This window comes from Carex rostrata, chromosome 7 (genome assembly GCF_964058835.1).
Source record: "Carex rostrata chromosome 7, lpCarRost1.2, whole genome shotgun sequence".
Lineage (NCBI taxonomy): Eukaryota > Viridiplantae > Streptophyta > Magnoliopsida > Poales > Cyperaceae > Carex > Carex rostrata.
The window spans coordinates 12,386,155-12,412,824 of NC_135924.1; the positions used below are offsets into that span (position 1 = coordinate 12,386,155).

General features: G+C 34.6%; 2 protein-coding genes across 5 annotated transcripts; both read left to right on the forward strand.

The window, feature by feature from the left end:
* The first annotated feature begins 8,060 nt into the window (after positions 1–8,060).
* Positions 8,061–17,662, forward strand: LOC144557338 (uncharacterized). 2 transcript variants are annotated; one of them, XM_078305905.1, is made up of 13 exons: positions 8,061–8,484; positions 9,220–10,243; positions 11,022–11,240; positions 12,078–12,304; positions 12,423–12,497; positions 12,585–12,656; positions 12,742–12,840; positions 14,396–14,467; positions 14,731–14,845; positions 14,992–15,060; positions 15,321–15,672; positions 15,956–16,067; positions 16,542–17,662. In XM_078305905.1, the coding sequence occupies exons 1-13, from the start codon at positions 8,350–8,352 to the stop codon at positions 17,373–17,375; spliced, it is 3,405 nt and encodes a 1,134-aa protein (XP_078162031.1). In that variant the 5' UTR covers positions 8,061–8,349; the 3' UTR covers positions 17,376–17,662. The 2 variants fall into 2 exon arrangements, with proteins under 2 accessions (XP_078162031.1, XP_078162030.1); XM_078305904.1 differs by having other exon boundaries at positions 8,064–8,484; positions 11,022–11,233; positions 12,053–12,304.
* Positions 17,663–19,468: 1,806 nt separating this feature from the next.
* Positions 19,469–25,041, forward strand: CGL1 (alpha-1,3-mannosyl-glycoprotein beta-1,2-N-acetylglucosaminyltransferase). Of its 3 annotated transcripts, none has more exons than XM_078305908.1 (18): positions 19,469–19,673; positions 20,003–20,053; positions 20,629–20,716; positions 21,076–21,133; positions 21,348–21,382; positions 21,522–21,598; positions 21,899–21,944; positions 22,048–22,110; positions 22,210–22,276; positions 22,360–22,428; positions 22,511–22,580; positions 22,665–22,726; positions 23,149–23,238; positions 23,336–23,430; positions 23,678–23,740; positions 23,826–23,864; positions 23,964–24,134; positions 24,598–25,041. In XM_078305908.1, the coding sequence occupies exons 4-18, from the start codon at positions 21,076–21,078 to the stop codon at positions 24,706–24,708; spliced, it is 1,116 nt and encodes a 371-aa protein (XP_078162034.1). In that variant the 5' UTR covers positions 19,469–19,673; positions 20,003–20,053; positions 20,629–20,716; the 3' UTR covers positions 24,709–25,041. The 3 variants fall into 3 exon arrangements, with proteins under 3 accessions (XP_078162034.1, XP_078162032.1, XP_078162033.1); XM_078305906.1 differs by having other exon boundaries at positions 19,512–19,673; positions 21,071–21,133; XM_078305907.1 differs by having other exon boundaries at positions 19,517–19,673; positions 20,003–20,050; positions 21,071–21,133.
* Positions 25,042–26,670: the final 1,629 nt, after the last annotated feature.

Consider the following 26,670-nt stretch of genomic DNA (forward strand, 5'->3'; position numbering starts at 1 on the left):
AGTTCAAATGACTGATCCAAACCGTTCATCTTGTTCTCCATATTAGTATGTGCTTGGAGACCAAATTTTACGTTTTTTTGGAAATTTTTTACTATTTTTTTTATTTATTGAAAATCGCTGTTTTCAGACAAATCTGGACCATAAAAAAACAGCGATTTTCAATAAAAACTAAAAAAATAGTAAAAAAATTTCAAAAAATATAAAATTTGGTCTCCAAGCACATATTAATATGGAGAACAAGATGAACGGTTTGGATCGGTCATTTGAACTTTGAATCCGGTAATTATTAGTCCAATGCACAAAAATTCATATGCATTGCATGCACCATAGCCCAACTCTCTCTCTCTCTCTCTATATATATATATATAGAGAGAGAGAGAGAGAGAGATGGGCTACAGTACAATGCAATGTATAGGCATTTTTGTACATTACACTATAAATCACAGGATTTAAAGTCCAAATAACCGATCCAAACTGTTCATCTTGTTCTCCATATTAATATATGTTTGCAGACCAAATTTTTCATTTTTTGAAAATTTTTTACAATTCATTTAGATTTATTGAAAATTGTTATCTTTTTATGGCCCAAATTTGTCTGAAAACAACACTTTTAATCTGAACTAAAAAGAAAATTAAAAAATGAAAATAGGCCAATGACCCGTTCAAAAATAAGAACCAGCCTTGAGGACAACCACCTCTGTATAAGATTTTTAACAGATCAGTTTTGACTTCATACAGCGCAGAGACTATAGAATAAAAATAACGCTACATATAGTTAGTGCGCTGGTGAAGCCAAAATTACTCTGTTAAATAGCAAAAAGAAGCGTTTAGTATAAATTTCATACCACTTGTAAAAAAAACATCTAATGCTTCTACAGTTTCTTCTTGTAAACCACTTCTCTTTTGTCTTTTAAGATAATAATAATAAATGAGATCAACCTCGTGATAACTTAATTCAAGAGATTTGGATCTACCTACGCAAAGACAACAGATTCAATAATAATTCTCGCGTGCTTGTCTGCTGTCACTTGTCGATGTTCCAGAAATATGAGCTGGTCATGACGTAATGTTCCACCATCAGGCGATGGGATCATCTCAGCCGTCCATATTGGCTTCGCTTCCTTTATCAATCGTCCGATGCGACTGGTCCCCACACCAACTGCTCCGCCTCGAATTTGTCGGTTTTGCTCTGAAATTCTTCAGTTTGTTATCTCCGCCTGCAATAGTTCTAAATTAGTCAGATCACTCAGATGGAGAATAATTGTACCAATGAATATCAATCATCTCGTCGAACAATAAAGAGAAAAGGTAATGTTTTTCGGACTACAGTCCTTCAAAAATCTCCGTGTATAAAAGTCTTTTCTTTTTAGGTTAGTTCTGATGCGTTTTTAATGGTCACAACTGTCATAATTTTAATTGCTATAATTTCAAATAAATTATGTATGTTTACAGAATTATATATGTATGTTTATAGGATAATATTTGTATGTTTACAGGATAACATGTGTATGTTTACAGGATATTATGTGTATGTTCACAGAAGGTGGTCCCCAACAGCTGTCACGCGTTTTTATGTTTACAGGATTTAGTATTGATGTTTACAAGATTTAGTATTGATGTTTACAGAATTAGTTGAAAATCTCCGATGATTTTTGGGGAACTAGAGTTGGAGGACTGTTAGCTGCTTCTAACAATAAAATATAAAATATATTATAAGAAAACATCTTAATAAATTCTTATTATTTTTTGGAAAAGAGGTGTTCTTCTTCTTCTTAAGCAAGCTACTGAAAAGCATCATCAAATTGAGTAAATAATTTTCTTTTGCAAGTAGTACATGTTCATGGATTTAGTATAGTTATTTGATCCAATCTTATTATTTTGTCATTAGTCGTGTTTTTTATTAAGATTGGTGATATAAAATCTCTTATAAATCCAAGAACAGTAGGTATGCTACACGGCGTGCTGTGTTGTATTTGCTGGCAATTATCAATTTAATGGACCCTAATTTCATTCAAAGACAATTTAATAGACGGATTCTCTTTCTGGTAATCTATACATTTGAAGACAAAAAAAATACCATAATTTATTGTACTCTTTGTGGGGGCAGACGGGCAGTTTAACAAGAATTCGGATCTTCCCGGGTACCTAACTGAAAAAATTTAGATCTGGACTGTTCTTTTAACATGACACGAATCTCAAAACTTATCCCTTGTGGCTTTCATAGACGCTAGATTGAATTTAGTCATACTGGAATTAATCTGGACCGTCCGTTGCTAATTTTTCTCAGGCATGTATCTAGGAGGATATAGATTCGTTTAACAATGCCTTTTTAATCTAGTCTCTAGATCAACTTGAGAGCATCTATATTCCAGCAACTCTCTCACATCTCTAAAATTAATTTTAGAGTTTTCATTAAACCACGTCAACAACAAATTAAAAAGGAAAAATAATTTGAGCAAATCATTTAATCAGTGTGGAGTTTATAAACATTTTCTTAATAAGAAACTTTACTGTATAGTTTCTAAATAAGAAACTCCTCACATTCGTGGATGCTCTGAGTAGAAAGAAAAGTATTGACTTTATCTGAGTTAATTTTAACCGAGTGAATTTCTTTTTAAAATGTCTTAAATTTTGGGAGGGTTTTTAAATTTCATGTCATATTAAAATAAACGGTCTAGATCTCATCCTACCATGTCAGTATATATAAATCTGGATCTGAATTTCATTTTTAATGTTTTTCTTTGTAATGTGCCAAAATTATAAAGAATCTGACCAACTCATATCAGATGCAATTTGTCAAATTTATTGAAAATTAACTAACTAGGTAAATAATAAAATGTATTTAGGAATCATGATATTTACCACATAAATCATGATTATGCGCTAATATCAAATTAATCAGATAAATGCAATTCAGCGGACAAGTAAAATTGAAAAGGACCAAACAACCCAGAGATAGAGATAGAAGAGAGAGATTGAAAATGAAAGGTTGTGTGAGAGCGAATTAAAGAAAATATTTTTTGTTGTTGTTTTTCTTGGATTCACAAATAAAATCAGAGAGAGGGGGTGGTCCACTTTTATATGTATCTAAAAATTAGAGAGAGTCAGTGAAGGGGCCCGGGGGTGCAATTTGCAAATATAAAGAGATATTAAATAAGATAGTTTTCAGTCTAATCCTCAAATTTATGAATATTACGAAACGGTGATGAAATTTTGAATTTTCAAATTTTTGGTTTCAACACTAAAGCTGTCTAATCTAATATCACACAAGTACATGTATCCAGGGGCAGACCTACATAGTCCCGAGGGGTAGTTGTTCTTTCTTAATTTTGAGTTTTAGTGATAATTTATCGGTTCTGATTGACTTTGCTCGTTCTTTGAAAATGTTTTTGCCCCCCCTCTGAATGTTTGATTTGTAATTCGGATTCAATTTAGTGTTAAAATCAAAATATATTTTTTGAGTTATGATTGGTAATTAGAATACTTATAAGTTAGAGCATCATAAATTACAAGTCAGGGCGTTGGAGAGTATAAGTCAAAACATTATTATTATTTTTTAATTTTTTTATAGAGTACTCATTAGTTAATGGGTTTAAATCTAATTAGCTATTTAAATTTGATTCGATATTTTTTTGCCCCCCACTGACGAAAATTTTGAATCCGCCCCTGAGTATATCTTAGTGGTACGATCGATTACTTGCCACCGTATACATGTCATATTGGATACAATACTAGTATCCGTATTCATATAACATAGCTCATTAAATAGTCCTTTTATACATCAAAAAATGGTTTAGTTCATTAAGAAGGGCTTTAATTTTGTACCACAAAGTCACAAACTATCTTAATTTTATGTTTCACTGATATTTTAAATTTTATTCTTCAAATGTCGAAACCAAATTATTAATCTTATTCATTTCACTAGATATGTTTTGATGCAAAACTTTGTGATTTTTTTTTTTAGTTCATTTGATCCAAGATGAACTTGTCAGAAAATAAATTAATCTAGTACATAATGGCAGATTAAAACATTATTTTATTAAGTTTTAATGTAGTCCAAAATAAATTTTAAAAATCATAAAATTTTACATTGATGCATCTCTCATATTTTTAAATATTAATTTTTAAATCTTAACATGGTATGAAATGAACTTTAAAAATTACAAAATTTTACACAGATGCATGTCTTGTAATTTTAAAACTTAAAAAAAAAAAAATCCTAAACTAGTATAAAATGAACTTTAAAAATCATAAAATTTAACATTTATGCATCTCTCTTGAAAATAAACAAGATTAACACTTTGAATCGGATACTTGGGCTTCAATTTTCAAATACAAATGAAAATGTAAAATGGGGGCATTTTGTGGCACAAATGACTTGTGATTTTGAAACCTTACTCGGAATTCATTTTTCCACACATTTACAAACTCCACTAGCTCAATGTGGGGGTTCAATTAACAATATTTTTAAGATGAAAAATAGCAAAAATCCATTAATTATTTTAGGTACATTTTACATTAAATAAAGCTAAACAATGAGAAATAGAATATGCTTATAGAAAAAGATATAGATGCATTGAGGGGGGGTAGTTGCTCTACTAATTATGATGTTTTAACAATTTCTTTATATTGACTTTCCATATATAAAATGCTTTAATTTTTGAGACTTTAGTCTTTAGACAATTTTTTTGATAAACTAAAATAAAAAAGTCGTTTGTTTAGCAAAAAGAAACTTCTCAGAATCCTTTTACAATAAAATTTTATTTTGTTGGTGGGATTTTAGCGAGCTTAATTATCTCTCAAAATTCAAAATTTCATTTGTTTCACAAAAAGAAGAAAAATCATGATAAAAAGTAATTTACTTAAAAGAGGTTGGCAAGGTATATATACATACTCTAGCTCTTTGTTTATGACGCGTGGTTTAGTTGAGTTTATTGAATTTTCTTTTGTCAGTTGTTATGTAGTTAAAACCAGATAAGGCTGAATTGTATATTACAATATCTACAAAGTTGTAGGTGATAAATTTGTAGATTTATGAAGATTGGATAGTTATATACCACCGAAATTTTTTTAAATACCATAATAATAAAATAAAAAAAAAACACCTCCATTTTGGGGGAATTCCACCTTTACTCAGGCTATAGATTGGTTCTGTGGCTCCATTTGGTGGGGGGAGGACCGCAGAGCCAATTTGTAGTCCCACTTTACATGTTACAACAAATCAAAACATCTCCTGTGGCCCGTCAAGTGGGGTTGCAGATTGTCTGAATAAAGGTGAAATTCCTCTAAAACAGAGGTGTTTTGGTTTAATTTTTTTATTATGGTATAAAATTTTTTTTGGTATATACCATCAACGAATAAAAATATTACTAAAATTACGAAGTAGAAATACCATAAAGCATTTAGAATAAATATATTAAATATTTTTTAAGGGGGTAATTGTAAATTATCATTTTGATATGTAGGTGAAAGACAATTCTTTTAACTGTTTTTTTTTGTAAGGATAATGGAGATAATTTTTGTAAAGCTATATCTAATGCTACCTTGTGATATGGAGTTTCTTAATGCACAAGCTTTTGAGGTTAGATGAGTTGGAATTGGAGGAATTGAAGGTTTGTCAATGTCTTATGTCTTTTGAGGTTAGACGAGCGTAAAGCTAAAATAGCTATGTTACTATATATATGTTATATGGTCCGTTTGGTAAGAGTGAAATAGAGAAATAGAATAGAAAAAATATTTTATACCTGCTGAACAAAAGAAGAAGTGAATGGAATTGAAGAATTACGAATAGTGAAATTGGTTTGAACTTATGCAGTCAAACTCTTATTTTTTACATTTTGGTCACTCCTCTATATCTCCATGAGCCAATTCCTTATTCCTTATTCCATATGAAATGTGGAATAGAGGAATTAACATTTTTCAAGAGATGAATTTAACTCATGTACCTATATTCTTCCACTATTCTAGCGTTTGGATGCACTAGAGAATAGCGAGAATAGCTACTGTTGAGAATAGTAAATTAAAAATAGCGAGAACAGCTACTGTTTAAGAATAGCGCTAACTCAAAGCTATTCGGAAGTTGTTTGGATTGAACATTTAGAATAGCTACTGTAGGGATTGAGGCTTTGAGAGAGTTCATTTGCTATTCCATGTTTCTGTAGGAATAACGAGAACAGCGAGAACAGCGCTATTCTCGCTGTAGTACGTTTGGATGGATGAGAATAGCGCTGTTCTCGCTATTCTTGCTATTCTCGCTACATCCAAACATACCAAATTATTCCGCTCTTCTACTATTTATTCCGCTCTTCTACTATTCCACTCTTCCACCATCAACCACCACGATCGGAATAACGAGGAATTGAAGTCTATTCTAAATTCCACTTTTTTTTTCACTTTTCCTCTATTCTAATAGTTTACCGAATATACCTATACGAATATAAAGTCCCACTAACGGATCTTGACGAGCAATTGAAGAAGCTTCGAACTTGATAATTGTTTAATTTAGTCCATGTTTCTTCATTTCAATCAGTTTGTGTTTTTAGTATATTAAATTTTTGTTAGCTTGTATAATTAACTGTTTACTGTTAATTTGGTTGAAAATTGTGCGTCTTATTATGATAATGTAGGTGCCTTTTGATAATTATTGACTCGACATAGTGAAAGATTATGGATAATTGTTATTAGACAGATCAATATTAATTTTAAATAGGTGATTTTAAGTTTTAACACAAGTAGTTAGACCGGTATTATTTTAACTTGAAATGGCTTAAATATTTATATTTTTTTGTCTCCATTATTTATTTAGTTTTAAAGCTTTAATCACTTCAACTTTTAAATTAAAATATCATGATTTATATCATTTTCAAAAATTTATGATATTTCAGCTTTTATTTTGATTGTTATCAATAATTTACACAAATCTTAAGAACATAAGATGTAGATAATTTATGAATGTTGATTTTCCAGCTTACTGATTCATATAAAAGTACAAAAAATAATATTTTTTTAATTACATATAGAGAAAAATAATATATATATATATATTTAGAGGAGGGTTCAAATGCACTCAAATTTTTGTGCACCCAAATGCACCCTATCCTTTTTCTCCGTTTTCAAAGTCCGAATAGTCAATCCGAACAGTTAGATGCGATCTATATATTAAGATGCGCTTGGAGACCAAATTTTACATTTTTTGGAATTTTTTTACTATTTATTAAGTTACTTTGAAAATCACTAATCCAATGGTCCAGAAAATGTAAAATCAATAATTTTCAAAGTGGCTTAATAAATAGTAAAAAAATTTCAAAAAATGTAAAATTTGGTCTCCAAGCACATCTTAATATAAAGATCGCATCTAATGGTTCGGATTGACTATTTGGACTTTGAAAATGGAGAAAAATGATTTGAAAGATAGAGTGCATTTGGGTGCACAAAAATTTGGGTACACAAAAATTTGGGTGCATTTGAACTCTCCTCATATATTTATTACATCTAACGTTTTTATTTTTATTTTAATATTTAAGTCTTACATTTTTTTATTAAAAATAATTATTAAAAAACACAGACAAGAAAAAAGTCATTCGAACCTTCTTCTTTTTAACTTGAGCAATTATACTGGAAGCAACTAGTTGGCACCATTTTATGAAAAAAAATCATCCCTCTTTTTCTTTCTTTAACAAAAAAAACTTTATCGTTACATAGTTTTTGTCTGCCACAAAATAGATAATTTAATGTAATATTGCAAAAAGTGAGGGAGTGATTGAGAAACTATAGCCGAGAAAAACAAGAGTCCGCATCGTCTGCATGAACTCAATAGAGCATCTTTCGAGTTAATAGATATTGACTGTCCGATTGTAAACGGAGCCCATCCGGACCCTTCCTAAAACATTGAGGTCTTTAATATTAGTGAGGATTTATTTCACACGAATCTTAAAGCTAATTGGACGGTCAAAATGTATTAACTTAAAAGATTCCTTTTTAAGTTAATGCAGAGGATACGAATTCAGAAAAAAACCGGTGCGACTGCGAAGCAACAATAACAATAACAATAACAATAAAAAAATTAAAAATAAAGGAAAAATAAAGAATCCCTAAAATACCCCGAGACCAGAAAGCACTCCTCTCCCCCTCCGACCCAACCGATGCTTCGTGTTTGCCTCGCTCGCTCCAGATCCCTTCGTTTTTGGATGATTCCCTCTCTTCTCTCTTGAGAGGAGAGATTTAGTTAATTTCCTCAATTTGAAATTCCAATTTACCCCCAATTTAAGTCGCATAAACCCTAGCAAAGCAACTTCTCTTGTCTGTGAAGAATTTGGATCTAAGAGCTTCAGTTGCGGGTTTCGGATCTTCATGGCAGCAGCAAGTGCGGATCAGTTCGACGCCTACTTCCGGGCCGCGGATCTGAATCATGATGGTAAGATCACCGGAGACGAGGCGGTGGCGTTCTTTAAAGGATCCAATTTGCCCCAGCAAGTACTCGCTCAGGTTCCGATCCGATGCAACTTTGTTTTTACATAATTTACATCTCTTTCTGTATAAAGTGGTTTTTGCTGGGGATGATGTGATTTGGCTAGTTTGGTTTCTAAATGCACTTTCGGATTGTTTTATGGTGAAATGTTAAGAGTTTGTTGTATCCTCCTAAATTGACTCTCCAAAGTACTACCACTTGGTTATAACTTGAGCTTAATAGTTAGAAAATTGACCTTTTGTGCCCTACTTTGTCCAAATCTACCAAGTTGCTTGTGAGAACATTCCCATTTCTGTGGTCTGAATAGGGTCAGAGTTCTGACAGATATTGGTCAAATAGAAAAGTGTAGTTCAACGATTGACATAAGATTCAGAAAAAAAAAATGATTAAATTGTACTTCATTTTAGAAGCTTAGCAAGTCGATTTCCTTTTCCTGCATAAGATCATGTCACAACTAGATTGGTAATTTAAATCTATGATTACAATACAAACTTGCGAGTATTATCATATCAATACATGATTAGCTAATCTATCCTGTATTTTATAGGTGCTGTAAGTTGGAACATGATAAAAACCTCTTAGATTTATATGGACCAGAACATTTTAGAAATTACTAGAAGAAGGCAAATGGTCTACCTGACTAAATTTTGATAAATTACAATGCCTAACCAAATCTGATTCGAGGGAACATATGCACTTAACTTGCAACAACTAGTCACTTCCTGACAATTTGCTTGTTCTAACTGTGGCAGGTATGGACATATGCAGATCAAACCCGAAAAGGTTTCCTTGGCCGACCTGAGTTCTACAATGCCTTGCGGCTTGTCACTGTAGCACAAACTGGCCGTCAGCTAACCACTGACTTAGTTAACTCGGCTTTATTTGGTCCAGCCGCTTCACAAATTCCACCACCAAGAATAAATTTCAGCGCAGCTGCACCTGCTCCGGTACCAGCATCAGCACCAGCACGTCCACCCATACCAACACCCGCCCCTCAAGTAGCAGGAGGAATCCCTACTCAACCAAATAATGCATTTCGGGGAATAACTCCACAGCAACAAGCTGCCCCTCATGCAGGTCCTAGGCCAACTGGTCCGAGCCCATTAGGGATGGGTCAAAAGCCACCTTTGGCCAGTCAAAATCATGTTCAAAATACATCAAATCTGACGACCGACTGGTTTTCCGGTAATAGGAACTTACCGCCCTCAGGGGGTCCACCTGTACCGGTACAGGCACAGGTAATGCCACCTGTGTCACAGGTGAGAAGCCAAGTGGCGCCTCTTGCTAGCCCTGCAAACAATGCAAATGCTGGATTGGGTTTTGGTCTGACTTCTGGTGGAGAAGCCAAGGATTCAAAGGCTCCGACTGTATCAGGAAATGGGTTCACATCCAGTTCCAGTTCCAGTTCTGTCTCCAGTGCACCTGTCGACCCATTTGCTGCTTTTTCGCCTATACCACAATCATCAACTGCTCCAGCAAGTGGGAACCAGTTACCACCGAAGCAACAGACAGGAATGAATCCTCCTGTTTCTGTTGCTTCGTCAGGACCTGTTGTCTCGAATTTTACTGGTGGACCCACTGTCTCTGGTGCTGGGATGGTGCCAGCTGTTTCTGGTGTTGGAGCAGGTCATCTGGCTCAGGCTCCATGGCCAAAAATAATGCAATCAGACGTACAAAAGTACATGACGGTTTTTATTAAGGTGGATAAAGATAGAGATGGGAAGATTAGTGGTCAAGAGGCACGCAATTTGTTTCTCAGCTGGAAGCTTCCTAGAGGTTTTTTATTTTTTATTCCTTTTTCATTTTCTTTTCTGATTCCTAATGTTGATTTCTTTTTCCTAGATGCCTGGTGATAAGTATATGTTTGAAAAAAAATGGTTGATTTTACTAGCTCAAATTGCAAGTACATAATTAAGGTTGGTACTGGAATTACCATACGGTTTTTTTTAAGGTTTGGGATCCATTGACAGTGTTTCAAGCTGACAAATTATGGCAATTGGCAACAATTACTTACAATTTTGTAAGCTGACCTCTTGAACGTGGTCTATACTACACTTATATCTCGCGTATTAAACATGATAAAATTTGATGCAAAATTTACCGTTTATCAAGCAACTTGAAACTTGCAACAGTCTATATTTAATGGCATTTGATGGGGGTATCAAATAACACTCAAATTGCATGATTTTTGATACACAACCAATCCATAAGTCAAACCACATACCTATAAATCTTTTTCTTTTCTTTTTTTAATAATTTTTAGCTTGATTGAAAAATTGTCAAAATTGTCAATGGATTCAACCTTTATTTATATAATGGTACGAGTACATAAGATATTATATCAAACTTGTAATAATTATTTCCAGTTATCTCTCTCTCTCTCAATGGTTTTTTTTCCTTCTTTTGTTTGAGTTGCGGTTCTATGTTATGCTTAAGTCTTGTAACAACCTTTACTGTGGGTATGGTATGGTAATGGTACTAACACCTCACCAGATTCATGTGCCCAAGTCTTGAACTTAACAACTGAATTATCCATCAAATGCATTTGTTTCAGAGGTGTTGAAAAAAGTGTGGGACCTGTCGGACCAGGATAAGGATGGCATGCTGTCATTCAGAGAATTCTGCTCAGCAGTGTACTTAATGGAGAGAAATCGTGAGCACCGGCCCCTTCCTGACCAACTTCCTGCAGAAATTTGGTCTGATGGGGTTTCTCTTCCTTCCACTGGTCAATTTTCTGCCTCCAACACCAGCCCAGCCCCACAGCAAGTTCAAGGTACTGACCACACACTGGCCAGTTTTCTTTCTTTCAAGGTTATACCCACTATTTCACTGCATTTTAAGAGGTGATTTTTCTAATGGAAGCAAGTAATGTCTGCACAATTTTTGGGTTTATCTAACTAATACCCAGCTGTTAATTTTAGGTAAAGCTGAGAAACAATGGGCGCAAGTTCCTAAACATAACAAATTGAAAAGCCATAAATCATAGATATTTTAAATATTATTATATAAACAACCAAGGTTGTTCTGGTCATTAATTGATTGAAATAGATATTTAATAGTAAATTAACTGCTGTGGGATGGGGTGTTCGTTACTGATTGCATAGTGGTGTGTGTGGGGGGGGGGGGGGGGGTGGTGGGGCGGGGGAGGGAGGGGTGGGGGGTTGTGATTGTGAAAAGTTAAAGTTCGGGGGTCAACTTGTCACAACCCACGTTTGGGGGCCTGCCATTGCATTACCCCAACATAATAATTATTATCCAAAACCTGAGATATTAAATATTATTGAATATAATGACAATCCTATTTGACATTTTGGACCAAATTGTTGATTGCAAACTCATAGAGCCTAGTGGTTTTTGCCATATGGGTTGAGGTGTGTTTAGGAAATAGAGGTAGTTAAGGGCACAACTGTCAGTACTTTTGAGTAAATGTATCTTTCCAATGTTGCCAATGGTTGGATTTTAATTACATGTCCCAGAAATATTTTGGGTGCTAATTTCAATGTTGTTGTTATTTTATATTTTGGGAAATATGAAAAATATGGAATGATATCTCCAAAAGATTGCATAATTTATGAGTCTAAGAAGGTACCAATTATTTTTTGTGGAAAAGGTCTTGCACCACAAGGGGTACAAGCAGGTCCAAGATCCATGATGATGCAATCTGGCTTGATGAAACCACCTCCACGTGGCCCACCAGAATCTGATGGGACACACCCACAAGAGCCTCCAAAGTCAAAGATCCCTGTCTTGGAGAAGCACCTGACCGATCAATTAAGCAAAGAGGAGCAAAATTCCTTGAGTTCTAAGTTTCAAGAGGCTGCAGATGCTGAAAAAAAGGTACACATACAACTTATTTTCCCGTACTTGTTGATAGTTTTTTTTTTCTGGATCAATTGGTAGCATGGTGTTTTTACATATAGTTGTTCTCTTTTCTTTTTGTAATTTCAAACAAAAGGTTCAAGAATTGGAGAAGGAAATCATGGAGTCGAGGGAGAAGAATGAATTTTACCGCACTAAGATGCAAGAGCTTGTAAGTAAAATTTATTCTGCTGGTCATTGTACTTGCCTGGTTGTTAATAGAATTATTTCTGACCATTTTTGTTATAATTATTTTTAGATTCTTTACAAAAGTAGGTGTGATAACAGGCTAAATGAGATCTCAGAGCGGGTCTCCTCTGATAAACGCGAGGTACTGCTCTATAGTTAATTAAAAATGATATGTCTTCATTCGGGTTGTACATGAACATTGTTAATTGCTGTATATACTATTTTAGGTCGTTTCTTTGTCTAAAAAGTATGAGGATAAATGTAAACTACTTGGAGATGTTGCTTCCAGATTGACTTTGGAGGAAGCTACATTTAGAGAAATTCAGGTTTGAGCACTTTTACTGTTGTTTTGATGGATTTGAACCGACCATAAATTGAAGCAAAATAAGCTAACTATTGTTGGTTCAGTTCTGGTGGTTTACTTTTAGGAACCAGGTTTCTTTACATACTGTATGCTTTATTCTTGGACAGCTTATAGGTGCACTTTTTTATGGTTGGGTTCGGTGGAGGGTGGATTAACTTGACAATGTTGACTACGTAAAAAAGAACCTGTAATTTTGAAATCCTACCGCTGAAGCTAGCGTGTGACATGCTCACCAAGAAAGTTTGGTGAGCATAACTCCAAAAGTATATCGGATCGACGTCAAATGCCAAATCCAAACCGTTGAAATCCATGTACTTCATGAGTGATGCATATACATGCAAAATTTTGAAAGTTTCGAGTTTATTTGCTACACGGTCAAGTGGTCAAAGAAATAATAAAAATTGAATATATAAAATAACTTATAATAAAATGTTCATTTCTTTGACCACTTGACCGTGTAGCAAATAAACTCGAAACTTTCAAAATTTTGCATGTATATGCATCACTCATAAAGTACATGGATTTCAACGGTTTGGATTTGGCATTTGACGTCGATCCGATATACTTTTGGAGTTATGCTCACCAAACTTTCTTGGTGAGCATGTCACACACTAGCTTTACTCCTGTTTATCAGTTGACTCAAAATTTGAAAAGGTCCATATTTAATGACGTTTGGTGGAATATGATAAACATGCCTACAACTAGGGGTGTCAACGGGTACGGTAAGGGTCGGGTGGAAGCATTTTCATACCCGTACCCGTTACAAATTATCCTTACCCGTACCCTACCCTTACCCGTTACAAATTGCCTTATCCGTACCCTACCCTTACCCGTTATAGTTATCGGATAACGAAACGGTAGCGGGTAAATAACGATTAATACTTGAAATATATTTAGAAGTAAACTGAAAACATCTTTGCATCATTTTTGTTCTATACCAATCGGTACCAAAGGAAAAACCTTAAACAACCAATAAAATAAAAAAACAAAAATAAAGAGTGGAATGCTTTAATGGTTAATTATGTCTAACTTTGTTTTCCAAGATAAAGAGTTGGCAGAATGGCAGTTGGACTGTTGGAGGATAATAAATCAATGCTAATTAAGAATTTAAGATATATAATATATATAATTACCCAATCGGGTAACGGGTACGAAATAGGATTTACCCGTATCCTTATCCGTTTTGATAACGAAAAAAAATATTTACCCGTACCCGTACCCGATAAGTTTACGAAAAAAAAATCTTACCCATACCCGTCTTATTGGATACGGTACGGGTCGGGTAAACGGATAAAAGGGTGCCATTGACACCCCTACCTACAACTTTTTTTTTTTTTTAGTTTCTTTTGACCTGAGAAATGTTGTCAAAAATGTCAAGTTATTCCTGTTGCCATTTAATCCCAATCCATTTTTATATGATTTTTCTGTGTAAAGACATCTTTGCTGCTTCAGATAGTCTACTGGTAATATTGTTTATATAAGATGTTCTGATTGGTAATATTTTGCCTATACTTCAGGAAAAGAAAATGGAGATCTACAATTCTATCCTTAAATTGCAAAAAGGGGACAAAGGAGATGATTCTGCTCAGGTCTCTCTCTCTCTCCTCAGTCTGTGTTGTCGAGTTACAAGTACATTCGTTAGCATGGATACAATTTTTAACTTTGTTGGCAGCCTGTTTGCTGGATTTTATCATCATATATTCTGTTGAAAAATTGTACCAGATTGAAGGCTGATAGTCTTGTTTGAAAAAACTGTTATATCTACTTAGCTGAGCTTTTGAGTTGATCAATTGACCATGAAACATCCTTCATATCTTAATATTGTTATTTCTTATTTTCTTTTTCGAATCAGGAGAGAGCTAAGAATATTCAATCTGACCTTGAAGAGGTTATGAAAACTCTTAATGACAAGTGCAAGACTTACGGGCTCAGAACAAAGCCCACAACTATAACTGAGCTTCCATTTGGTACTTCTTTTTCTCACATCCATTTCTGTTCTTTTTCTTTGCTTAGAATGACCTTGTATTCAGTTTCTAGAAAACACACACAGACACACACTCCCAGACAAGTTAGAAGAAAGAAATTACTGTAATTATTTGTTTCCATACTGAAGGTTGGCAGCCAGGAATTCTTGAGACCGTTGATGAGTGGGATGATGAGTGGGACAAATTTGAAGATGGAGGTATATTTAATTGCACATTTCTTAGACATAACATGTATTACAATCAAAGGTTTAAATAGCGTTTATTGCGTCATAGAGGAACAACTAAAAATACGGTGCTATGCCCATATTGTGCCGCTATAGTGCCGATAGCACCATAGCTTTTATGATCCGAAAACGCTATAGCATGCTATTTAGAACCCTGATTACAATATGTTATGGTCATTATAGTATGTCTTTTTTCTATCAGCTAACTAGTACCTAATTTATTTGTTTTTCAGGATTTGCAATTATAAAGGAGTTGACCATAGAAATAGAAAAACCTAAAAAAGAGACTCAACCCGACAAGACTGACAAGAAAGAAGCTGCCAACACAAACGAGGCATCTCCTGATTCTTCAAAAGAAACCAAAGATGAAAAGACTGAGAAACCACCTGTGAAAGAGCAGGTGACTGAGGGTGATTCAGTAATTCCCACTTCCAGTGTTGATGATAAAAAGGTGCAGTCACCAAAAAGTGTGCCTTCTAGTCCAGCAAAGAAATCTCCTAAGAAAAGCAATGATGGGTTTAATGCAAAAGATAAAGAATCAAGCATCTTTCATGATGTTTCACCTCGTGCTAGTGAAAGCATCAGGTAACAACAAGTACCTTTCTTTTTGCCCTCTGTATAGGAGATGATTTTACTACCAAATAAGGAGGTGCCAGAGCAGTGTCCAAGCTAGTCCAAATATTCTCGTGTGATTTAGTATTCCTTTCTTATGTAGTATATCTTTCTTAATTTAAGATGCATCATGTCTTCGCGGGGATAATTGGTGCTACTTAACAGCCCCACTTTACAGTGCAGTATATTTTGGATCAGTACAGAAAACAAATGCCTCTTGATCAACTTGTACCTTCTGATTTTGTTAAATTTGTAGTGATCGTGATGGTGCTGAGTCATCTGTTTCTGGTGATAAGTATGAGCACTCTTGGGGACCATCATTTGATAATGCCGATGATGCTGACTCAACATGGAACTTCAATGATAAGGTATTGTTTAAGAACAAGAAGAATGTTGTTGTCTAAACCAGTTCAGATCCAGTACAGAGTTGATTTTTCGGTTTGAACTGCATAAGCCCAGTTTGTGTGTAAGCCCAGTTTTTGTATAAGCCCAGTTTGTGTTTTAACTTGTATTAGTAAAGGACTTGGGTTTTGTCCAAAGGGATTTGGACAAAGTCCCATCCAAAGCTGGGCCTAAATCGTCTGACATGCTTTAAGATTCGTGCTAACATATTTAAAACTTAATTAATTTAAATGGTTCTTTAAATCCAAACCGTCCGTGTGAATTTTAGAACAGATCGGATGGTTTAGAACCGGCTGTGGACAAAAACTCCACCCATTAGTAAATACCTAGCTACTGTCTGCTGAATTACTTGTAATAACTTGTATTTTCATCTAATTAATTCTAGGTTCTTTTTTTTTTTTTGAGATAATTCACCTGTCACCTAAAATTCATTTTTTTAGGACAATGAAAACAACAATGATTTATTCTTCGGTGGGGCCAACCTACTTCCCATCAAAACAGGATTGTCAAAACCCTTCTTTGATTCGGTCCCTGGAACGCCAATGACGGCTACTTACAACGATCCCCCAAAATCCTTTTTTGATTCAGTCCCCAGCACACCAATGACGGTGACTTACAATGATCCCCCAAAATCCTTTTTTGATTCTGGACCATCTACCCCTATGTCCCTTTTTGGCAATAATAATGGGCCTCCACAAAGATCATTCTTTGATTCCTCAGTACCGTCAACCCCTATGTACAACAACTCATCTTTCTCACCTCGATATAGTGAGGCCGGTGATGACAACAACTCATTCGACAATTTTTCGAACAATTTTGATGCATTTGGGTCATCCCGCGACAGCTTTTCAAATAATGCTTTTGGTCGGTTCGATTCGTTTCGTAGCTCTACTGACCAAGGATTTGGGGACAGTTTTGGGAGGTTTGATACAACAAACAGTACAAGTGATCAGTTTGGGTCTGAGAAAACATTCTCTCGGTTCGATTCAATGCGAAGCACCACTGACCCGTTTGATACTTCTGATCCATTTGGTTCAACGGAGACTTTTGGCACATCTGATTCATGGGGGGGTGATCAATTATCTCGGTTCGACTCAATGAAGAGCACTGCTGATCTTTCAGGAAGTGATAAATTTGCAAGGTTTGATTCAATGAGAAGCACAACTGATAGGGATTACACTTTTGATGATAACGACGCGTTTGGCTCAGGCCCTATCAAATTTTCAGATAACAATAGCCCAAGACATGGTACTGCTAATTGGAGCGCATTTTGATCCCTTTTTGTTGTTTTTTCTTTCCTCTGCATGGTATGAGAATTCATTTCTTTCTGGGTTTCCTATTATGAGGATGGTTTGCTTTTCTTTTTCGAGATTAAGGTTTTTGTTTTTGTAACTAAGTATCTACGGGTTTGTTATTGGACGGCTCATTTGTGCGTGTGTGATGTGTGACATTCTTTATATATCTTTCATCTCTTTTCGTATGAGAGGAGGGATTATATTTGTGCATATGTGCCATTATAAATTCTAGATATTTTGTATAATGCAGTTGCAAATTATTCTTTTTTGGACCTTGTATTAAGTTTACATTACCTGCTCCTAGTTTAACGCTCGTTTTGTTGTTACTGTTGCACCAATAGCATTTTATTCTGGTTGAAATAATTTTCGAGTTGGATCTCTCCAAACATGCTACTTGAGAAAAAAATAATAGAACTATCTTTTTAAGAAAGTGCAAATCCACTGAAGCTGAAGCTGGAGATGAATAATTCTGGTTAATACTATTTTGGTAAAAATGCTTCTTGCCGACCTTGTTTCTGGTAGTGACAGATCAGAGACCGCAGACGTTCAGCTTTAGATAATCTGAGAATCAGAAGAACTTTGGGCCTTGATCCGTTGGGGTGCTCCAATTTTTGACTAGGCCCATTTGAATCCATCGGCCCATGGTCCCTCCAACCATACCAAACAGAGAGAAAATCATTTATAACCTAGGGGTAGGGATGTATTAACAAGCAACTAGTAACAACTAACTTTATTGAACACAATTGAAGTTAACATTTATTGGATCAGAAAGTTAAAATTATATGTTTTTCTAACTAGATAAATTATGTGTTTAAATTTGATATAATTTGAAAATTGTTTGGCTATGGATAAATATTAATATAACAAAATTGTATCAAATTTGATACACACTGTCACAACCGATCTAAACCTTGGAAAAAGTGCATACAATTATAAAATCTGTCATTTATCAACTCGTTGTTCATTGTTATAGACTTACAGCTGTCATTTGTAAAACAATTTTATTACCATTACAAGCAATTATACTTTATGGTTTACTAAATAGGATGTATTATTTTTCTCAAGTAAAAAAGAGCCGAAATTTTTATTAATAGGAAATATAATAAAAAAATATCCAGATTAGAGAACACTTTTGATTTTTTTCGAGATATAGGGAAAACGTTTTGATTTATCACGGCCTCTGGCCGTTATGACTTATCACGGCCAAAATTAGCACTAATTACCGCACTTATTAAAGAAAAAAAAAAAAAAAAATTCATGCCCGTGATTGATAATCACGGCCAGCATATATGCCATATTAAAATGGACAAACTCAGATCTCATTCTACACGGTCAGATATTGCACTGGATTTGAATTCTGGCCGTGATTATCAATCACGGCCAGGAACTCTTTTTTTTTTTTTTTTTTTTTTTAATAAGTGCGGTAATTAGTGTTAGTCCTGGCCGTGATAAGCCATAACGGCCAGAGGCCGTGATAAATCAAAACGTTTTCCCTATATCTCGAAAAAAATCAAAAGTGTTCTCTAATCTGGATATTTTTTTTTATTATCTTTCCTATTAATAAAAATTTCGGTAAAAAAGAGACCAAGAAGATCTGTTCGCTCCCAAAAGCGGATGCACTGATGCACACTCGGACATGTTCGGCTACCAGGTGAGAACGAAAATTGGCTTGAATTTGTGTACGTGAAGAAAAAAAATTTCACTCTGAGTGATTTTTTTTTTTCACACGTATAGTGACAACCGAACAGACCCGTCCTGAGTTTATGTGGTTTGATCATTATTTATTTTCAAAATTTATATATTTATAAATCATATTTTATATAATTTAGAGTAAAATATTAAGCAACCGTAAAATTGACCCTATTGCATGGAAACCAATGGAGCCCTTTACTTATTATCTGCATTTTCCATCCAAGCTGTTGATATTATTATTTCTTTTATCGAATAATCGCAAAAACATGTTTTTCCGTGGTTTTACATACAATTTGCGAGCTCCTTTCGATTTTTCTTTAGCCAGTACAGTATTGAGTATTTCCATTTTTTAAACTGTCATTGAACTCTATATAAGCTGCTCCGACAAGTCAATACCAAAGTCTTTTAAAAAGCTTCGTTTCTCTCTCTCTTTTTCTTTCATTCCTCCTCCGTACTCAGAATCCCAGATCCGAGCGACTATGTTCTTCGCCCCGCCAAATTGACCCGAGAAAAAAAATGGCAAGAAGCATCGTGGACATACGCTTGCTTTTCCTCGTTGTAGCCGCTATTTTTATCTTCATCCAGGTCTCTCTCAATTCGACTTCTCTATGATTCTTCTCCTGGCATGCGTACTTTTTAGAATCTGTGATGCGATTTTAACAGCATAGAATTCTACATTTCTCTATGTCTACTTTCTGAATCGATAATTTGGGCTGTTTGATCGATCTTAGTTCGTTTCTTTGGTTGCAATTTGTTCTATTTCTTGTGTGTGTGTGTGTGTATGTTTTTTTTTTTTTTGAGACCGAGCAGCCTGTTGCATTTCATTTGAATAAAAGTAGCTAGAGAAATTTGATTAAGTCGCAACCATCATGCAATCTAATTTGGCAGTTCCATTTGTTTTGAGCTCCTATCAGGTGCGCCTATTTGCAACGCAATCACACTATGCTGATCGATTAGCAGCGGTAGTAAGTACTGTTTTGCTTTAACCTAATTATTATTTTTTCTCTAATTTTTTAACGTATGTTCAAAATAGTGGTCCTGTGTGTCAAAATTATACTGATACTGAACCTGGCTGGTAAGATAAAGAGAGAGTACAGTACACTTGGTCTTCTTAGTTAGCCAAATTAAGCTTCAATCGGTCATCTACTTATCCAGTGGGGCCAATGGTCTTGACCAATCCCTGATTTGTTTTTTTTAAGCATCAGTATACGTTAATTTAGCCTCAATATACTGTTTTCAGTGTTTGCTTGAGCCTCAACACTAGACCCACAATCAATACTGTAACTGAGCTTGGACATGACATAGTTCAAGTCACTTTAACTGAATTGTCTAATTAGGATAAATAATGGGCAAGTAGAAAATCCAAGCTGCAAAAGGAAAGTTTTGGCAAAAACAGCAGACGACCTTCCTAAGTTCGATACCAACATATCGTATTGTAGTCCTTGGTGCAAACAAAATTATAAACTGAGATCTACTTCTATATCTTGGCACAATATGGAACGTTTGCTAATGTTTAGGTACTATGCTTTTTCTTAATCAGGAAAAGGCTGAAAACCAATGCGTGAGTGAATCACGAATATTAATTGATCAAATAAGCAAGCAACAGGAAAGAATAGTAGATTTAGAAGGTAACATCATTGATTTTATCTTTTCTTATCTTGTGTCTTGTATTTAGTTTGACACTTGAATGATTCAACAAACTTTTATGATAGAATCATAGAAGTGAAGAAGAAAGTATATATGATAAGTTTTAGAAGAGGAACATTAATGAAATAGAAGGTCCAAACTACCATTATACCTTACATGGCTGTCCCAACACTTTACATCTGTTACCAGCCATGCATTTTCCAATCCAGGTTCAAGGAAAGCTTTAAGGTTTTTTTCCTGGGCCCAGTCTCTTGTGCCTTTTAAAAACAGATCTGCCATATAATTTCAATTATTTTATAATTAATTCCAACTATGAACTTTTGGTCTTATCTTAGAAAAGATGCTACGGAAAAATGAAGAGTGTGCTCAACTAAAGACACTAATTCAAGATCTTCAAAGTATGTGTTCTTTACAGTTCCAGTTTTTCTCTTCACCTTCACCTTCAGTTTTGTTTTTTAATCAAGAGTCAAGGCACCACTTTTTTCCAAACTTGAGCTACTAAAAGATGCATAAAGCTGTAGAGTGCATTTATTTTTATGTCTATTGTTGCTTTGATTGCTTACGTGTGTGATAAGTTGGCTGTGCTGTTAACTATTCTTGCTTTGAGTGCAGAAAAGCTTCAACTGACAATAAACCATAGAGACGAGGTCTGTACTTCAATTTTTATTTACAACTCTTAATTATTTTCTTTGCAGCTTTCACTTTACATTCCCTTGACTTTTAAAAATGTCCTTCGTAGAGTAACATTTTACAAACTTCACATTATTTCCTCCCTTTTGTGCTTAGGTCCCTGTAGCAGCTGTTGTGGTAATGGCTTGCAATCGCCCTGACTATCTAGAAAGGACAATCCAATCTATCTTGAAGTAATAATTTACTCTTTTTTATTTTATTTTCCCTGTCCGTTGAAATTATCATAGGCAAGTAGGTTGTTGTGCATGTCAACATTTGATTCATTACACGGCCTTTTATAGTAACTTAGTATGATAGAGGTAATCGTGGAATAATAGGATGTCATGATACTAGAATCCTGTCAGCAGTAACATACCAAACAGTTTGTTGTTCACATTTGGGAGATATATTACAAGTATCACGTGTCTTATGTGAACTAAATTTTTGAATCAACCACCGAGAGATCTTTTTATAATTTTAACTGTGAATTCCAGATACCAAACCTCAGTTGCTTCGAAATTCCCACTTTTCATATCTCAGGTACTATTTATGGAAGTTTCTCGGTTCGTTATCTATTGTTTTTTACTCAGAGAAAATAAGGAGAAAAGATTGTGGTTTAACAGGTCTGCTTCTTATATTATAGGATGGTACAAATGCTGATGTCAAAAACAAAGCCTTGAGCTTCACTGATGTCACATTCATGCAGGTTTTGTTATGTGTCCCGTTCCATCCTTGTTTTGAGACAAAGTTACAAACTTGAACTGTACTGAATTAATTGTCTTATAATTTGTTGAAATCTTTCCAGCACATTGATCTTGAGCCAGTGGAAACAGAAAGACCAGGAGAATTAATTGCATATTACAAGATTGCCAGTAATTGTCCTTTTCTGTTGTCAACCTTTTGCCTTTAGGTTTCCTTTTTATATAATAATTAACTAAGGCTTTTGCTAATCCAGGGCATTACAAGTGGGCATTGGATGAATTATTTGTTAAACGTAGCTTCAATCGAGTGATTATATTAGAAGGTGATGCTTCTATATGTTTTCACTTTGTATATTTGTAATTGCTTATACATATTGCTTATTGAGCATTTTATTTGGTAAGCAGATGACATGGAAATTGCACCAGACTTCTTTGAATACTTCGAGGCCACTGCTACTTTCCTTGATACTGACAAGTAAGGACCATCAGATGTCTTGTTTATATTTTCAATTCTGGAAACTGACTTTTCATTTTAGTAATTAATATTTTGCTATTAAAGGACAATCATGGCTGTTTCTTCTTGGAATGATAATGGGCAACAGCAGTTCGTATATGACCCTGGTTAGTACTAAACAGAGTAAATTCATGTGATCAACTGCAGGGCATTAGAATTAGCATGTGACATGTTTACCCCTGCAAAATGAGAAATATCTCATATGCCCTACAAAATACGTAGCATATTTCCTACATTTCTCTTTTATTTTCTATGATGTACCGCCCTTCTCTCTAGTTCATTAAAGCATAGAATACTAGTGAGAAAAGGTCTGCAGTTTTTCCATCTTTTCATGTTAACCAGAAATGAGAGTTATTTTGGCTTCCGTTGGGTGTAAACATGATATTTCCTATAATGTTGGGTATACAAAATAGTTTAGATATTCCAGGGGCATGAATAAAATTGCCCCCAAAAAAGGTATCTTCGGTTGTTCTTCTATGGCAATAAGAATTCTAACCATACTGTTATTTCATTTTTAAATAAATTGTAGAGGTTCTATATCGGTCAGACTTCTTTCCCGGGCTTGGATGGATGTTGACCAAATCAATATGGGAAGAGCTATCACCGAAGTGGCCTAAAGCATATCCTTCACTATTTCTTATTAACATGATAAACATAATAGTTTAATTTTTACTAGATTAGTTTTCACTGTATTTATTGTTCCTTGACATGACTTACTTATTGGGATGATTGGGTGAGGCTCAAGGAGGTGCACAAGGACCGACAATTTATTCATCCTGAAGTTTGCAGAACATATAATTTTGGTGAACATGTAAGTAAATTCATTTCAGCACTAGTCCAAACTGTTTTAGTAATAATATGAGAATAAAATGATAAAACAGCTCTATAGATTAAATTAAGATCAACATTAACATTATTGTCTATTTTGTTCTTTAGCAAGAATATCCTTTTGTTGTACAGTCATTTGTAAACAAGTTAATCTCTTATTTATATTAGTAATAAACCTATGCTCCTTTATGGCATTTGCAGTTTTTAACTGTAGATATGTTGATTTTCAGGGATCAAGCATGGGACAGTTCTTCCAGCAGTACCTGCAGCCAATTAGGCTAAATGATGTTCAAGTAAATATAATTCATACTGACTCAAGAAATATAATTTCAAGAATTGTTATATCTATCTCTAGCTTAATTTTCTTTTGTTTTAAAGGTTAACTGGAAATCAGCAGACCTGAGCTACCTCAAGGAGGTAATGACTTATTTTTCTACTTCTAATCTCTATTCAATTTTATAGACTTGGAAAGTTTCGTCTTAATTTAGAAATTTATATTTTATCATAAATTGGCAGGAGAACTTCAGGAAAAAGTTTGCAAAAGAGGTGTCAGCAGCAAAGCCTCTGCAAGGGTCTGATGCCATTCTAAAAGCACACAACATGGATGAGGATGTAAGGATACAATACAATGATCAGAGAGACTTTGAGAGAATCGCTCGGCAATTCGGCATTTTTGAAGAGTGGAAGGTTATAATGAAAATTGCAATTTGTTTATTTTATTTTAAATTATATTGTTTTTGGCCCCACCTGTAATTGTGTCTGCTTCCTCAAGTTCGTATCCCCTCAGGTACCGTACCTGCAATTAGGGAAAAGATCGGTCTGGATTTGATCACAGCCAGGCCAAAAGGAATTCAATGCCTATTGTAGATACAGGGTGTCCATTTTGAGATTCGTGCTAGAGTTAAAGAACGGTCTAGATTTAGTAATTGTAGGTACTGTACCAGGGGCAATCTGAATTCCTGCTTCCTCTGAACTTTCTTTTGACTTTGCAATCAGTGCTTACTGCCCAGCCAATTTGAGATTTTTATTGTGACTTTATGCACAAGTCGAAAGGGATGTCAGGAAAAAAATCAATCTGGTAAGGTATCGCTCGGGGCAAGGCAGGTACGGTCAAAAGACAAATTTTCTTATTTATTTATCTTATTTACAGGATGGCGTACCAAGGACTGCATATAAAGGGGTTGTAGTATTTCGGTACAAGAAGACTAGAAGACGTATTTTCCTGATTGCTCCGGATTCCCTGAAACAACTTGGGTTATAACATATAACAAGACTAGGAGAGATGTATTTGCGAACCAATACTAGGAATTGAATTCTCAAAATAGCACACTATCGGTCTAGTCTTAGAAGGTTCAACTCAATTTTCATTGTTGTAAATTAGAGCAAAAACTTGGCATTTTTGGCACGCTGTATTTTGTGTGTGAATGGATTACGGACTTTTTATTATGAAAAATAGTACAAGTTTAATTACTAACAGTTGGGCAGTGTAAACGAGGACCATTTGATAATTTGATAATAGTCCATAATAAACTTTAAATTGAAGTCAAATATTGTAAGCATAAATTGAATTTTGATTAATATTTAGCATATGCTATCGATTGTCTATTTGTAACAACATAAAAAAAAATACTATCGATTGTCTTTTTGTTACTTTGTAGGATTTAAAAAAAAAAATACATATAGCATCAAATCAGTAAAATTTCTTAACATGGCAAAAATGTGATCGTTACATTTAATATTTTTTGCTAACTCTTTTCTGAAGTTAACTAGTGTGTAACTGTCTAGTGTCTATGCACCTTTCTGCTTGGGCCTGTATTTTTTTTTACTTCCTCTTGAGTCGGTTTGTGCATCTTTGCGCTTAGCTACTTGGTTGATTAATTTAAAAAAAAATGATCTAGGTTTCATTCTGATCCCTTTTCTATTTAAGATTTTTAATATCCCTCTTTTTTTTTTTTTTTTCTTTCCTTAAAATTTTGCCATTATTTTCTTGGTCTGACCAGATTTTTCTTAATTCCTTTTTCTCTCTCTCTCTCTTTTTTTTAATCTTTTAGACTTCCGGTTGTGTTCCATTCTCAACCTCCATTTTTTTGTTCTCAAGACTTCTTTGTAGCTCAGCCTGGCTCGAATTCATATCACCTGAGTTAACTCAAATTTTCAGTTTAGATCAGGATCACACGATCTGCTTTAGCATTCCATTTCGAACTGGATTAGTTCGGATTCCGATTGTAAAGTCCAAACTTATGAGGATTCTGACTCGGCTGGCTTACCACAACAAATGCAATATATGATCTTAAATTTATTTATTAAATTGCATATTCATATCAATAATTTATTAAATTGTATATACATATATATTTAAGAGTAAAGATGTTGTCCCCTTGAATCTGTTCCCTATCTATCCCCCTAACAACTTTCCTTTTTTATTCTCTCACGTGGTCAAAACCCATCATTTTCAATCTTCTCTTAGAAAGAAAAAAAAAAAATTCAACATAACTCAAAACTCACCATGTTCTTCTCCTCTATTGCTCGCCACCATCTACCCACGCCGACGGTTGTGATGGCGGTCAAGATCCGGCGAGGCGAGTGTGGTGCACCGTCGAGATTCGGTGAGGAGAGCGTGGTGCACCGTCGAGATTCGGCGAGGAGAGCGTGGTGCACCGTTGAGATCAGACGAGGAGAGCGTGGTGCACCGTCGAGATCTGACGAGGAGAGCATGGTGCACCGTCAAGATTCGGTGGGGAGAGCGTGGTGCACCATTGGAGGGGGTCCATGCTAGCCCAGCGAAGGTTGTCACAGTGCAACATATGAATACTTTATTAGTTAGATATGAATACTTCAGTTATTAGATATGCATACTTCATGTTACATATGAATACTTCTTAGAAGAGGTGGGATGAGAGAGATGAATCTGACTTTGAATTTTGAATTGTATAAATTATTTCGAACATGTATGAATACTTCGTAATCGTCAGTATGAATAATTCTTTAGTTAGATATGAATACTTCATTGTTTTAGATATGCATACTAGTCTGTTGAGAATATTTCTTGGTCCCAATCTGGGCAGGTGTGAATATTATTAGTGTCAGATGTGAATATTGTTAGTGTCATGTGTGAATACTTCATTAGTTAGATATGAATAATTATATATATGAATATTTCATTTGTTAGATATTGAGTACTTCATTAGTTAGATATGAATACTTCATTTGTTAGATATGCATA

What these genes read in the sequence shown, in the direction of transcription:
- LOC144557338 (XM_078305904.1), top strand. Translation starts at nt 8,350, where the DNA reads ATGGCAGCAGCAAGTGCGGATCAGTTCGACGCCTACTTCCGGGCCGCG. An exon ending in CCCAGCAAGTACTCGCTCAG is followed by an intron (nt 8,485 to 9,219) that starts GTTCCGATCCGA and finishes TAACTGTGGCAG; the next exon opens with GTATGGACATATGCAGATCA. An exon ending in GGACAAATTTGAAGATGGAG is followed by an intron (nt 15,061 to 15,320) that starts GTATATTTAATT and finishes TTTGTTTTTCAG; the next exon opens with GATTTGCAATTATAAAGGAG.
- CGL1 (XM_078305906.1), top strand. Translation starts at nt 19,605, where the DNA reads ATGGCAAGAAGCATCGTGGACATACGCTTGCTTTTCCTCGTTGTAGCC. An exon ending in ACTAATTCAAGATCTTCAAA is followed by an intron (nt 21,134 to 21,347) that starts GTATGTGTTCTT and finishes CTTTGAGTGCAG; the next exon opens with AAAAGCTTCAACTGACAATA. An exon ending in TGCATATTACAAGATTGCCA is followed by an intron (nt 22,277 to 22,359) that starts GTAATTGTCCTT and finishes TTGCTAATCCAG; the next exon opens with GGCATTACAAGTGGGCATTG.